The sequence below is a fragment of the Nyctibius grandis genome, chromosome 4 (genome assembly GCF_013368605.1).
Source record: "Nyctibius grandis isolate bNycGra1 chromosome 4, bNycGra1.pri, whole genome shotgun sequence".
NCBI lineage: Eukaryota > Metazoa > Chordata > Aves > Nyctibiiformes > Nyctibiidae > Nyctibius > Nyctibius grandis.
Window position 1 is genome coordinate 90,592,344 of NC_090661.1, and position 14,236 is coordinate 90,606,579.

Here is a 14,236-nt window from a genome sequence, read left to right on the forward strand (position 1 = left end):
TGAGAGTCATGAATAGTTTTGCGCTGACTTTTCGAGGAGAGGTTTGTCTCCACGCGGGCTCAGCCGGCCGACAGCGGCTCTGACACATCCCACATCACCCTGCCCAGCTCCTGCTGGTTCCGGCTGCCGGACGGCTTGTAAAACCCCGGAGGAGATGTACAGCCTGCGGGCTTCGAGGCTTGACAGAGGAATTACACGGCAAACCACTCCCTTTGCAAGAATCAACACTCGAGCCCCGGGAGCCGTGGTCTGGGCGTGCGGGGATGGAAGGGGTGGCTGAGGGGTGATACAGGGTGAGCCCCAGTGCCGGGGCGGCCCGGCTGTGGGCTTTCCTGTGCAGGCAGGGATCAGCTGGCTGAGCCCAGAAATAGTTTTTTTTGTGGCAAAGAGGCTGTGGAAGCCTCATCCAGAAATGAGAGGCGAGCGAGGCGTCCCAAGCCAGCCCGGGTGCTGCGCGCCGGCTGTGGTCCCATCAGCATTGCTGGGTGCGCTGGGGTACGATGCTGCTATTGTTTGTTATTATTTACCCTGGGGCAGCACTTTGGGACTGGGGTGTGCTGGGCATAACGCAGACGGCCAGTAGAGATGTTCCCTGATGTCCCATCAAAGCATGAAGCCAGAGGGGAAAGGTGGCGGCAGGGAAAGGGGATTGGGGATCCCAAATCCAAAACCAACCTGAAGGGAGCCAGTAGCTATCACTCTGTCTCCTTATCGGGGTGTCTCTTGGCAGGACCTGCCTGTGCACAGAGGGTTCCCATAAAGAAAAGCATGGGAAGACCCACTTCAGGCGTGCTGGAGGAAGCTCATCCCTCTAGCAGGCAGCTTGCTCTCCCAGGGGGGCCATGGCACTGGGGCTGTAGGGTGCTGTAGTAGACGCTGCTGGGTGGCCTCTCTGGACAGTTTGGTCCATGGCTTTGAGGCTGCGATTGGGAAATTCCTGCTAAATCCCTCCCGGAGGCAAATTGCCACCCAGGGACAAGGTGGGGTCGAGAACCTGAAGCCGCCAGCTGAGCCTTTGCACCCTTGTCACTCCACCACAAACCTCACTGTGCACCCTGAGCATTTTTTGGTCTAAGTACTCCACTTTGAAGCCATTTGTGACCCCCTCGCCAATGGGAAATGGATTTACACCAGCAACGTGCTTTATTCCCAGGGGCCTGGCACATTTGGCAGGGGTTGGACATACAGTGTCCCGTGAAACAGCTGCAGAAACATTTGGTGGGAGAGCTGTTAACAGAGACACCTCTGTGCCCCGGGCTCTGGCAGGAGGTGCTGGGGCAGCCGGTTTTGGAAAAATCCCGCAGGACAAACGGCTGTTGTTCTGCAGAGGGTGGAAACACACCTGAAACGGTCCCGTGCGAAATGACAGCCCATCCAGGGGGGAGCCGAGAGGGCACAGGAGGCTCCAGAGGGCACTTCTGGTACCCGGGGCCAGCTGTGGGCCAGATGTGAGCTGGTTCCTGGGCAATCAGAACCTGTTTATGCACCAGCACCCTGCGCAGCCCTGGCTCCTGGACATGTAGGGATGCTGATGGCCAGGCAGGGTGGCCCTACTGCTGGTGCAGTGGCCAGCAGGGACATCCCAGCTGGGGACACGCCTGGGCTCCTCGGAGGCTGGGCTACAGACGCGGGGACAGGGACAGCCACCGCGGGCTGCACACCGCCGAGCTCCGCGGTGGGCCCCACCGCCAGCCGTGCCCGCTTTAAGGCGGCTCCGTGGCGGGGAGGGGCGGGGCGGGGGTGGTCCCCCGTGATGTAGGGTGGGCGGGGCCGCGGGCGGGGCGGAGCCGGTCCCGCCGCAGCGCAGCGGAGCTCCGCGCAGCTCCGAGGCGGCGGCGGCGGCGGCGGCGGCAGCGGCAGCGCCCGGCGGGACCTACCGGCTCCGGCGCCTCTGCTCCCCGCACGCCGGCCGGCTCCCGAGCGGGGCGGCTCCTCGGTGCGCCCGCCCAGCCCCCGCTCCCCTCCGGTCGAGATATTCCCCGCGGCCGCCGCCCCCATGGCCGCCCCGCCCGCCCCCCGCCGCCGCCCCGGCCCCCCGCGCCGGGGCTGAGCCCGGCCGCCTCCGAGGCGCCGCCCCCCCTTTCACCCCCTCCCCGAGGAGATCCGTTGCGGGGATCCGCACACGCACCTCCCCCCGCTCCTCGTCCCCCCCCGGGCCGTGGCAGCCTCCCCGGGGGCGGCGGGAGGAAGGCCGGGGCGTGGGGCTCCGGCGGGCGGGCGGCGCCCAGGGCGAGCCCAAGATGGCTGGAGGTGGCGGCGGCGGGGGCAGGCGCCGGGGGCTCTGCTGAGCGGCCCCGCCGGGACGGGACGGCTGGGCTCGGGCTGGGCTCACGCCGCAGCCCCTCCGCAGAGCCCCGCGAAGAGCGCGGGCGGGGGCGGCAGCGGAGCGGTTTTGTTCCGGTGACTTTGGGGTTTTTTTTAATACCTTTTTTTTTAAAAAAAAATATTTTCTTTTTAACGCGCCTCCGTTCTCCAGTAGCGCAGCTCAAAATGGCTGAGGGCTGACTCGGCTCTCCGGCACCGCACGCTTCGGCCGGCTCCTCCCGGCTGCCCGCCGCCGCCTTGCCCCTTCCCGGCGGGGCCGGACCGGGGAAGCCGCACCGGGGGAAGGCGCTTCGCGGGCGGCTCGGACACCAGCCCGTCTGCCCCGGCTCCATCGCATTGTTACCGTCGGGGGGCTGCGTCCCTATGAGACCGGGCTAGGTCGGACCCCCCTCCCCCCCCATCCTCCCCGGGACGCCCTTTTTCCCCCAGCCCCCGTGGGAAGTCGGAGCAGGTTGATTTGGGGTCCGCGGGGTTTAGATCCCCCCTTGGCAAAGCCCGTCATCTCTCCCGTCCCTCTTCGGGAGCGTTGGAGGAGGCTGGGAGGGCTGCGCCGGGCTGGGGGTGGCTCGGAATGACCGAGCTCTCCCATTCAAGCCCTCGCAATCTCGAAGCAGGCGAGAGGTGGGTTTTTTTTCTTCTTTTTTTTTTTTTCCCTGTCTTGTCTTTTTTTTTTTTTTTTTCTTCCTCTTCCTTTTTTTCTTTGCTGCTCCACCGGGTTAGAAGCAAATCTCGGGGGCCGCGGAGAGAATTCATTTTTTCGCCATCGTCGCTATTATTATTATTATTTTTTAATCTTCCTGTTTTTTTTTCCCATTTTGGATCTTAACCCTTTGATCCGTTTCCTTTAAAAGACTGTGATTCCCAACTCCCATCGGGGGGAGAGGGAGGAGAAATACAGGGGAGGAAAAAAAAAAACCCCTGAGCGAGTTGTGCTCTCAGCTGTTAGCCAGGTTGGTGGGGGACAAAAGTCCCTTTAAAATATTGAATGTCAGTCACAAACCTAAGAAAAGAAAAATCCGATCCGGAGCGCTAAATTTAGGAGCTTTATATGGAACTCGGACTCTGCTGCTGGATTTTGTATGGATTTTTTTCAACCTTTGGTAAGTTTCGATTCACCTTCTGGGGTAAAAAGGAACAAATGGCTTTTAGGGGTGGTTAAGACTTTGGGCTGTAAATCCTACAATATCACATTGGGGTTTTTTTAACCGTTTGTGTTGCTTTTTGAATGAAGCGACGGGGATGTCACATTTTTCTCGCTGGAGATTCCTAGAGTGCTGCTCTGTGGTTTATTTTATCCCCGATTTTTTTAAAATCTCCTGCGGTTTATTATTTATCACGCGTGCTGCGGGGAGGGTGGGGGAGCCCAGCTGTTCACCCCCAGCCTTCCCCTTGCAGGGAGGAGAGACCCCGGTGTCCGCCTCTAGACCACACTGAGCGACTGAAGCGGGTAGGGGGGAGGAACGTCGCCCAGAGGCTGCCAGCAGAGATGGCCGAGAATTGGAAGAACTGCTTCGAAGAGGAGCTCATCTGCCCCATTTGCCTGCACGTCTTCGTGGAGCCGGTCCAGCTGCCCTGCAAGCACAACTTCTGCCGGGGCTGCATCGGGGAGGCGTGGGCCAAGGAGTCGGGCTTGGTGCGGTGCCCGGAGTGCAACCAAGCCTACAACCAGAAGCCCAACCTGGAGAAGAACCTGAAGCTCACCAACATCGTGGAGAAGTTCAACTCCCTCAACCTGGAGAAGCCCCCCTCCGTCTTGCACTGCGTCTTCTGCCGCCGGGGCCCACCGCTGCCGGCCCAGAAGATCTGTTTGAGGTGCGAGGCTCCTTGTTGCCAATCCCACGTCCAGACCCACCTGCAGCAACCCTCCACGGCCCGGGGCCATCTCCTGGTGGAGGCGGACGACGTGCGGGCCTGGAGCTGCCCCCAGCACAACGCCTACCGCCTGTACCACTGCGAGGCCGAGCAGGTGGCCGTCTGCCAGTTCTGCTGCTACTACAGCGGGGCCCACCAGGGACACTCGGTCTGCGACGTGGAGATCCGCCGCAATGAGATCAGGGTAAGTTGGACCTTTGTGGAGACGTGGGTTTGGCCAGCCCGGGGGGGTGCTGCTGCTCTTCCTGGCCACCCTCTTTCCTGGCATGTTTGTGTAGGGCCTACACAAAATCCACCCCGGTGCTGTTCCTCCTCCACCCGGTCCCCCTGTGGCAGACATGTTAGGTGGCCGCTCCAGCCGAGCAGTGACGGAGTCAGTGGGGGCTCCCTGGGGAAAGGGGGTCCATGCTGGGAGGCCTTTGGAGCCACCCAGCCGTAGGAGCTGTGGCCGCTCGGGACTGGGCTGCGTGGGGAAGGGTCGAGGTCCTGGGCGGTGGGGTTTGGAGGGGTAGTCTCCCTGGTTCCTGCTGGGGTATGCAGCTGTTTGGGGGAAGGCAGAACAGCCACCTACGTCCAAGGTCGAGTCGCCCCGAAATCGGGCTCTCCGGGGGGACAAAGCGGCCGCAGACACGGACCCTGTCCATTGTAAGGCCTGTGAATGTCAAACTGCAGGCTCTTCCCACCGCCTCCCGCCGGGGCTGGCGGCCGCCATCGTCTTCCCCCCGGCGCTGGGAGAGCTTCGTCTCAGAGATCCATGGCTTCTTGCTGGTGGGCATTCGCGCTTGGGGCTTGCCCAAGTAGTGGGGTTTTTATTAGGGGGCACAGGGCTGCCACCCCCTCCCTAAAGCAGCGTGGGGCATAGCACTGGATTTGAGGGAAAATGAGTCTGTATTTTGCTCGTGGCCAGACCATCTGGCGAGAGCTTCCTCCCCTGGCTCCCCACCCCGAAGTTCGTGGCGGGCGTTTAACAGCCCTGCGGGCAGCCATGCCATGACCCCATCACCACCTTCCCCCCTTCCCAGGGCTGCCCCTCTGCTCCCCCTCCGACCCTTCGAAAGTGGCCCGGCGCTTGTCCGACGTATAAATATTTAACAATGAATTGAATGGTGATTACTGTAAAATGGGGATGATTTCCTGTGTATTTTAATGTTGCCAAAATGAGTCACCATTTAGCAATTAAAAAAAAAAAAGTCATAAATAAAAATTGCAGTATAATTACTTTCCAATTGGATGGCCAGGCCTGCGTGGGGGGGGGCAGCTCTGTGCAGAGGGGAGCCAGCCTGAGCTCACAGGAAGGTTATTTTCCTCTCCAGGTTTTTTGGGGGAAAACCAGAGACCTCTGTGGAGGTGCCAGCAGCTCCGCCACACGCGCTGGAAGGGGAAAGACCCAGCCAGGCTTTTGGAGAAGCGCTTTTCTGCTTCTATTTATAGGGAGTCATTTTGGTCTCCCTCTGCCAGGGTGGGGAGCCACCCTGGGAGGACTGCGTGGGGCTGGGATGGGGCTCACCTCTGCATTTCCCGGGAGCCTTAGCCAGGGACCAAAACTATTTTTCCAGGTCCTTTTCCAGGACACTTTGATCTCATCTATTCCTGTTCTTGCTGCATGGGGTTTTTTTTTGTTGTTGCTGCCGTTGTTATGGCTGGATGTTTGCTGCTCCTTGCGGATGCACGCTGCTGGTGACCTGGCAGAAAGCTGCCACCGGCTTGGCTGGATTTCGGCCCTGGCATGAAATTTTAGGATACGTGGCCAGACACCGAATGTGTCGGATGGCTGTATCGTAGAGCCGCAGACTTATTTTGTGAGCTTGGCCAAATCCCTCGGTACCTCCATTGCCGTGTTATCTTAATTTCCTTTCTCTGTGATGATAAGCTTGTCTCTTCCCGCTGGGCGCGTGGCTCGGTTGGGTGCTTGGAGGCTGGGGCAATGGAGGACAGCCCGAAGCTGGGGGATGGCATACCTGAAGGATCCCCCCTGTAGTTGAAGCAGTTCCTCTGTAAACTGCTGGAGTAGGGAAGAGCCCCCGGTAAAAATGCCCAGCAGGTTACCGGCCCTCGCTGCGTGGCCTTGGCCAGGGCTCTGGCTGAAAGCTGCCCCTTGCCAGCCGGCAAGGAAGGTGGCCCTGTCGGCTCCCGAATTAGGGTGCGTGCGCTCAGCTGGTGATGGCTTCCCGCCCGCGGGAGCCAGGCCCGGCATTCCTGGCTGCTTGCTCACCCCACAGCGGTGAGCCGCTCGTGGAGCGTCCCGGGGAAGGAGGGCTGGGGCTGGGGGGCAGATGAGTAACGCCGGGCTTGGGAGGTCTGGGGGAGGCCTCGTTGTGAGAGGTTTGTTCCATGCGTGGCTCGTGTTCGGGAAGCCGTTAATTGAGAATGAGTCAAAGTTTGGAGGCTCAGAGCCCTGTCCTTGGTCCGGGGGACTTGTGAGTGTGTGGGGGTGTGACATCGACCTGGTGTGGCGGGGGTGTCCCCCATAGCCCGGAGGAAGGACGGGAGTCTGCAAACATGCTCCCCATAAACTCACCTCTTTTAGCATTTATTAGTCTGGCTCTGCTGCTGGCCCACCCTGGAGGGCATCTTACCCCTGGTTAGGGTCCGATTTGAAGGGAAAAAGGGGCTCAAAACTCCTTGGGGATGGAACCAGTGCTTTCTCAACTGGCAGTTGGAGCAAGAGAGCTTGTGCTGGGCGCAAGAGGCCGGAGGCGGGTGTCTGCAGGAGGACAGAGGGTGTCTGTGGAGGGCTTGCTTGAAGCAGAGATGCACGCTCGGTGGGTTTGGGGGAAGGGGACAGCTCAGCGTTAGGTGCTGCACAAACCCACAGAGCCCTGGCTCAGAATTGGTTGAACTCCACGGAGCAACCGTAATACAAACAGTAAATAAAATATGTGGTTAATCTTTCTTTTGTGGGCGTATAAAGTGCTTACCTCCCCTTCCCCCCGTGAGATGTTTTCTCCTTTGTTTCCTGTTTTTGTAGCGCTTAAAGAGGAGAGGGGGAAAAAAAAGCCAACAACCCACCCTCTTTTTTGCTTCTTGTCATTTTGTTTGTGTCAAGGTCTCAAAACGAAACATTTTTTCTTCCATCTTTGCCTTTGCTGCCCCAGCCACGTGCCTCCCGCCTGCATGGGGGAGCCTGCCGTCTCCACGGCACAGGGTAGCCTGCTTCCAGGGTTGGAAAAGAAAGTTGCTCCAGCGTGAGGTTGATGCATTGCTTATTTTTTTTTTTTCACCCAAAAAGGAGAAAAATACATTGCTGGGATTAGAGCACAGGTCAGAAGGCAGCAGCCAAAGAAAGGGACTAACTTGTAGAGTATTACCGTGCTTGCCCCATCTTTGTGTGCGACGCGGTTGATTGAGAACAGGTACATGAGAGCTTGCTTGGGGATGTCCCAGCTGCCTGTCCTCAGCTGGAGGTGTCACCAGTGGGAAGGGATTTGGGTAGAGGCTCTGCTCCTGCTTCTGTTTTGTTTCAGGGGACGGAGGTAGATTTCCCTCTGACCTAGCTTGCAGCACATTTTGGGGAAATCAAGAGAAAATTCCTCCACATTCTGAAGGTCTCCGGTGATTTTGAACACTAAGAAGGAGGAAGCGCGTTGTGGTGCTGAGACCTGTGGGAGAACATTGGGGATCCTTCTGCGGGCATGTAGGAGAAGCACCCATTTGGCAGAACCAGGGGGACAGGGAGAGACTGGGCTGCTGGGCCCATCTGCACCTTGGTGGGTTTGGGCTTGCTTTCTTGGCAGCCCCCCAGATAAGCCCAGCTCAGGTGCTTTCTAAAGTATGGGAGAAAGGAGAGGTGAACACTTGGTAGGAGCACAGGAAGAGATGAATCCCAAGTCTGTACCAAAAACTCTGGTCCTTTGCCAGCGTTGGCCACCAGCCCCAGTGCAGAGATGGCCTGTGCGCTCTTCCTACCTGCCTCAGCTGATTAGTTCTGCGGTTCAAAAGGTCTCTAGAGGGGAAAATACCACCATCTTTTCTTTGATAGATGGCTCTGACACCAGAGACACATTCCTGTTTGAAATGAGTCCCATGTCGCATCCCCATACTGCCATCTCTGCTGGGGACTTTTTGCTGGGACCTCGGGAGCCCCGGTGCTGGGGAGGCTGGGGTCGGCTCCGCCACCAGGCTCCCAGCCTGAGCTGCTGTAGGTTGTTTTACTCTGAAACAGGTTTGGTAACTTACGATGGGCTGGATTTTTTACAGGCTTACTTATTTTCCAGATGACTTGTTTATGAGGAGCGTGGCATGCAGCTCACTGGAGGCATTGTGAGCACAAGTGCCCAAGTGCTTGAGTGTTAATTTAGCTCTCGTGACTGTAGATGGTGTGGGTGGTGCCTGGCAGGCATTCCCCACGGAGCTCTTTGAACATACCTGGTCCACAAGTGACTTTGGCAGTAGGTCCTGTGAAGCTGGAGATGTGGGGGTTCTCCCTGCACCCTCCACCTGAGCTTCCATCAGCACCCCAGGGCGGCACCACCAGCCCATTCCTCCTCCCCAGTCAGCCTAGCCTGCATCTCTACCTCCCCTGGCTTTGACCGTGCCCTGGTTCCTGCCCAGAGGCCTCAGGAGTCCAGCGCCAGGCTCCTAAATGTGACTGACCATTGTGCCCTGGGATGCTGTCAGTTGGTCAAGCTGCCATGATGAGTAATGACTTCTTGGGCCTTGGGCAGTTGCAGAAATCCCAGCACCCGCCTAGCCTCGCTTCCTAACTCCATGCCGTTTGCCACCATCGATCTGTCAGGCTTTGCTGGGCTGTGTTGTCAGGGGCAGCAGGGGATTTCAGTTCAACTGATAGCAGCCTGTGCTGCCTTTGGGAGCCACCCTGCTGCAAAACCCATCTGAGTTTCCTGGCCAAATGGCAGTGGGTGTCTTAGCAGTCCCAGATCTTTGGCTTAGCTGGGATGGTCTCCTGCCTCCCTGGCATTTGGATTAAGGGCTTTTCCCCGCTGCTTTCTTGCTGAGCTTGAGCGTTTTCCTTGCCCTTAGCCCATCAGATCGCCAGCAGTTGCTTGCTCTAGACCCACAGCCGCAAGTCTTCTGCGTAGAGTCATCTGAGAAGTGACAGCAGAGATGGAGCATGTGGGAGGCAGCCTGGTGGGTTTGAGTGGGAGGGTGGAGGCTTGCATGGAGGGGACAGCTTTGGTAAAGGAGTAGGACAGGGATGCTGTCTTGGAATGCTCTCTTCCCATGGGGGACAGTGCTGTGTGGACAGGTGCTGGTCAAGAGTGAGGTAGAAGGAGGAGAGGGAAAGAGAGGTTCATCTGAGGACATTGAGCTGCTTTGCAAGGAACAGTGACGAATTGTAGCCCAGGCTTACCCCTGTGGTAGGTAGGGGTTGGCTGTAGTTTGCAGGTGGGGATATCTAGGCACAGCCTTGCCTGCCCTGGCCAGAGAGCTTTCTGCCTTGAAGCCCTCCCTGGCTGGTGGCTTTGAATGAGCCCCTGAGATGGGGGTGTCCTGATCTGGTCTCTGAACCAGGGGGTATAAGCCCTGCTTTGGCTGATGATGAGGGCATAATAAACTTAGCCCAGACCCTTGTTTAGTCTAATCCAACCCATTATTTATGTAAGAGTCATGTGGCTGCTGGCATGGAGGTGCGCAGCATGCTGCTCTCCTCGAGCCCACGAGCACGATGGAGAGGGAGAAGTAGGAACAACTTGGGCTGAAGCACAACACCCCTGACTTGCCTCCATCCCTCAGCCTCGTGCCTTGCATGTGGGAGCCTGGGTGAGCCCTTCGAGCCCAGGACTGTCCTTCCCTTCTCCTTCCCTTGCTCCAGCAAAGAAACGTCCTCGAGCTCGGCCGAGCCTGGTCCTGCCAGGGCGGGGTCCACAGCCTCTCTGCTGCTCTGGGCTTTGCCTCTGGAGCTGAGGAGTTGCCTCTGCCCCCGATTGAACAGGGGGAGCAGAAGCGGGGGCTGGCGAAGGGGGTGGGAGGAGAAGGCAGATTTCCATGTCTCACAAAGGGCGCAAGCAATCAGATTCGTGCAAGTGCCCAAGAATAAAGAGTCTCTTACAGTGCTGGCTGCCCTGACCTCTCTCCTCTCTGCTCCAGAGGACAGCGTGTGACCACACAGCGATTTCTTAGCTATGCTTCGGAGGGAGGCAGCGGGTTTTCTATCCCCAGAGCTGCCTGCCGCTTGCCTAGCAGCATATTGGCCTATTTTTTGCTCGTTACCTATCTGTTTACTGGAAATCTTGGTACATGGTGGTAATTTTTCCTTTTCTTCTCTTTAATGTAATGTAATTGTTTTGGATTTTTTTTTTTCAATCTGACACTGAAATGGGGCTGAGAGCAGCAGTGCTTCCAGAGCAGGGACAAAAGTAACCAGGAAACACAAGGCAAGAGAGGAGGGATCGACACTGAAACAATGAAATAGCCAAGCAAGGAAAGACTGAATGCTCAATAGCACAAGCCTTTGCAGAAATGCCTGGCTAGTGCAGCATTTTATAATCAGCTTCTGTGCTGGGCTGGCCTGCAACAGTAGTGTGATGGGGGAGGAATGCTTTGAATTAGCTGGATGCCAGAATTAATTCTGTCAGAATTCAAATGTACATGTATGTACAGATTTATAAATAAACTCTTGGAGCCGGATTCTGCTTTGCCACGCAGGCTTGGGGGCAGAATCTGGTCGGGCCTGGCTTTTTTTTCTGTAAGAAAAAAAAAATACTATGGATCTGGGCTAGTTTCTGGTGACTTTGTCAACTTTCTGCGTTTATCAGCAGCCCGTAGGCTCAGGAGATGCTGGTTTGGTTGGAATGAGGGGGATGACTCGGAGGAGTCGGAGCTGCTGAGCTTGCTTGTGGTGGTAGCCAATTTTCTGCGTTGAACTTCCCTTTGCTGTTAGAGCAGACAGGGCTGATGCTGGGGGGCCAGTGGGGAGGTGTGGAGCGTGCAGGGCCAGGGAGGGATGTCCTCCTCTTCCCTGTGCTCCACGGAGGAAGGACAGATAGAGGCAGCCACCCCTCCTTCACCCAGGAGGACTACAGCCAGCGTGCTTGGGAATGGCAGGAAGAGATGCCTGGTCCCAGATATGGAGGGAGGGACGGTTATTGACAGGCTCTGGGTGCACGCAAGAGTTTTTACATATGTCCCCCAGATGAACTCACTGAAGAGGTTCCCAGTCCCAAATCCTTTCTGATAAGGACAGCTTTGGCCCGTTCTTGCCGGGGGATCGCGGTTATCCCGTTTCTGTCTAGTTATTCGCTTGCGATAGTAACATGAGCAAAGTTCCCGGCTCAGAGCAGTGCCCTGCCACTCTGCAGCAGTGCCTTCCACGTAACGTGCACTCAAAGCCGTCCGTTTGCTGGGACGAAGTACCAGAACTGCAAAAAAAGAAAAAGTTAAATATGAATTGATTTAATTTATCTTTCTTCTCTTCCCCCTACCTGTCCTTTCTCAATCCCTTGGTCTGTGGATGCTCTGGGGGGGCTGTCCCTAGAGCGGGCTGGGAAGAGCCGAGCTGCGGATGGCTCCAGATGAGGCAGTTGGCAGGGAGTGACGTTCCGGATGGCTGTCTCTCTCTGAAATATGAGTAAACGTCGTCAGACCAGCCGACTGTATGATCTGGGGCTCGGGGAGGGCTGATCTGCCCTTTCCTGCCTCCACCCGTCTCTCCTTGTGTGGGATCCCCCATTTGCTCAGCATCACCCGGTTCTCCTCTCCCTGCCTGGGTGACCTGAAAGCTTCATCCTGGAGCTGGAGCTTTGGAGAAAGGGCAGGAAAATCCCCCATGCCCTAATGGAGGCAGTGTTTTCCCTCGCTGTACAACAGCTTAATCCGAACCCTCATTTGAGCCAGTTATTGTGTGGCTTTAAAGCCCCGTCCCCTGGAAACAAGTCTCCCACCCCCTTCCCTCCCAGTCGATCCTGGTCAGTGGAGCCGAGCTCCGGGGTTTGGTGCTCGGCCACACGCAGACACAGATCGATCATGCTGGGGGGCGGGTTGATATTTCTGTGGCAATGGTTTTTATTGCTGGTTGCAGTGGTTGTTGGAAAGTCGGGGGGGTTGGCGTGCGCTGTAATGGGCTTGTGCGTGTGGCAAGGGGAGAGAGGGTAACGTGATCGCGTCCTTCTGCTCATTATCCTCTTGCTAGTGGGTGGGGGGGCTGCATCCCTCTCCCCATCCAAATCCGTGCGGAGCTGCCAGCTCTGCGGTGGGAGCTGGTTTTCCCTGCAGGTGAACTCCTCTCCGCTCACACAAAGGGCTGGGGGTGCCGGTGCCTCCCTTTGTTCTCCTCCTGTCCTGGTGCACCCGCCTCCGACGGCAAAAAGCCCCTTGAAGCATGCCTCTCAAATGGATGGAGCGGAATAAATGCGCTGTGAGGTCTCTGTCCCCCTCACAGACCCTTTGGTGACGGGAGGGGTCCGTGGTCCCCCTTCCCTCCGGTATTGTGCTAGCCCATTAGTGATGGGGGTGGCCGGATCCGGGAGGGAATGACTGCAGCTCTCTTGCCACAGCTGCCCCATTGTGGCTGGGTGGCTGAGGCCCGTGAGCCCTTGTTTGGGTCAGAGGTGGTTTGGTTGTAGGGGATGGGGATGGGATCTGCCACCTACAAGGGAATGGGAGCATGTTTGGGGGTTATTTTCCAGCCTCTGCCTGCTGGCATCCTGCACGACAGCACATCAAGGCAGGGGACTGGAAATAATGCCTTGTGCGTCGTGCAAAGACTACCCCTTGCCAAACACATCTCCTGAGGGTGTGAGCCCAGCAGGTAAAACGTCCTGCCCTCCGGCCAAGGATTTTGTAGCATTTTACTTACAGCAGGGGAGAAAAAGGTTAGTTTAATCTCTGCAACAGCCTAAAATCTGGGTAGGAAAGTCAGGGTGTTACCCTAAAGTAGAGATAAACAGAGGTGGGAGGACCTGCTAGGGAGTCAGGAAGTCCGTGGCAGAGTGGGGAAACAATCCTGGAGACTCGGGCTTTCTTTGCTGGTGGTGGTACCTTGCCAAACATGGACCCCGCTAGCCGCCCCCACCCAGACGCATTCTCCCCTGGTCCTCCCTGAGGCTGGCTCCTGGCTACTGCTGTCGTCTATGAAGGCACATGGTACTAATCTCCATTTATCAAAGTGCTGTTGCAGCAATATGGTAAACAATACTGAGGTGACGAGCAAAAGCTAAACCTTCCTCAATGTGTTAAAACTGTCCTGCTGGAGCCTTCCTCAGGAAGTGTTCCTCCTTCCCAAAATGCAAGGCCCAGCTTTGCAGAGGAGAGAGAGAGACAGGAGGCATCTGAAAAGACAACCCTCACCCACACACTGCACCCAGTAACTGAAGACACAGACATTTGAGGAAAACCTTGTGCTTCCCGAAAGGTGGAGGCTGGGAACGTCTGTCAGCTTGGGTGGAAGATGGAGGAAACCAGGGGAGTGGGAACCCGTGGGGCAGCAGTCCCAGGCATGTCTCCTCCATGGGGTGGTGATCCCAGGCGTCCTGAATCCCTGCCGGCTGCTTTGCATCCGTGGAGCCCGTCTCTTGTTCTGCCCAGCCGAGGGAGCAGGCGTTAACGTTTTGAAGGTCAAGCAGAAATCACGAGCTGGCTAGCCAGCAGTAAGGAGAAGCCACCACAGAACCAAGCTAGCAGCCGGGTTTCTCTGCGGGTGTGAGCTTGCCAGGGGATGAGGAGCCGCTGTTGTTGGTCCTTCTGCTCTAGAAAATGGCAGTGTGGTCACGGCTAGAAATGGCTTCTCTGGTTGTACCCTGCACGCTGGCACTGCCCCCCCAATCCCTGTGCAGCTCTTGGCACATCCTGTAACCTTTGTGCCTCCAGTGTATCCTCTTTAAAAGAGGATAATGAAACTGAAAGGGGGAAGCAGTGGGCGCTGGAGGCACCTTGGACTGCTGGGCTTGCTAAAGTGCTGCTGGTCTGCCAGAGACCTGAGGAGCTGGATTTTTGAGTCAGGAGCTGAAATGCCAGGTGGGGAGAGAGCATCTGGCAAAAGCTGCCTCATTTTGGGGTGGAAACTGAGCCTCGAATACAGCTCATATGAATCGGAAGAACTGGAATTGAGCTGAGCGGTTCCCCTGTCTCCTCTGGAGGATGG

The 14,236-nt window shown here is 57.2% G+C and overlaps 1 protein-coding gene across 1 annotated transcript in view; it reads left to right on the forward strand.

Moving 5' to 3' along the window:
* The first annotated feature begins 2,062 nt into the window (after window positions 1-2,062).
* TRIM8 (tripartite motif containing 8) overlaps window positions 2,063-14,236 on the forward strand; it is a 29,997-nt gene continuing 17,823 nt past the window's right edge. The window contains exons 1-2 of the mRNA XM_068398603.1: window positions 2,063-3,425; window positions 3,721-4,381. Coding sequence (XP_068254704.1) covers window positions 3,812-4,381 — 570 coding nt within the window. The 5' untranslated portion in view covers window positions 2,063-3,425; window positions 3,721-3,811. The remainder of the gene's footprint in view (window positions 3,426-3,720; window positions 4,382-14,236) is intronic.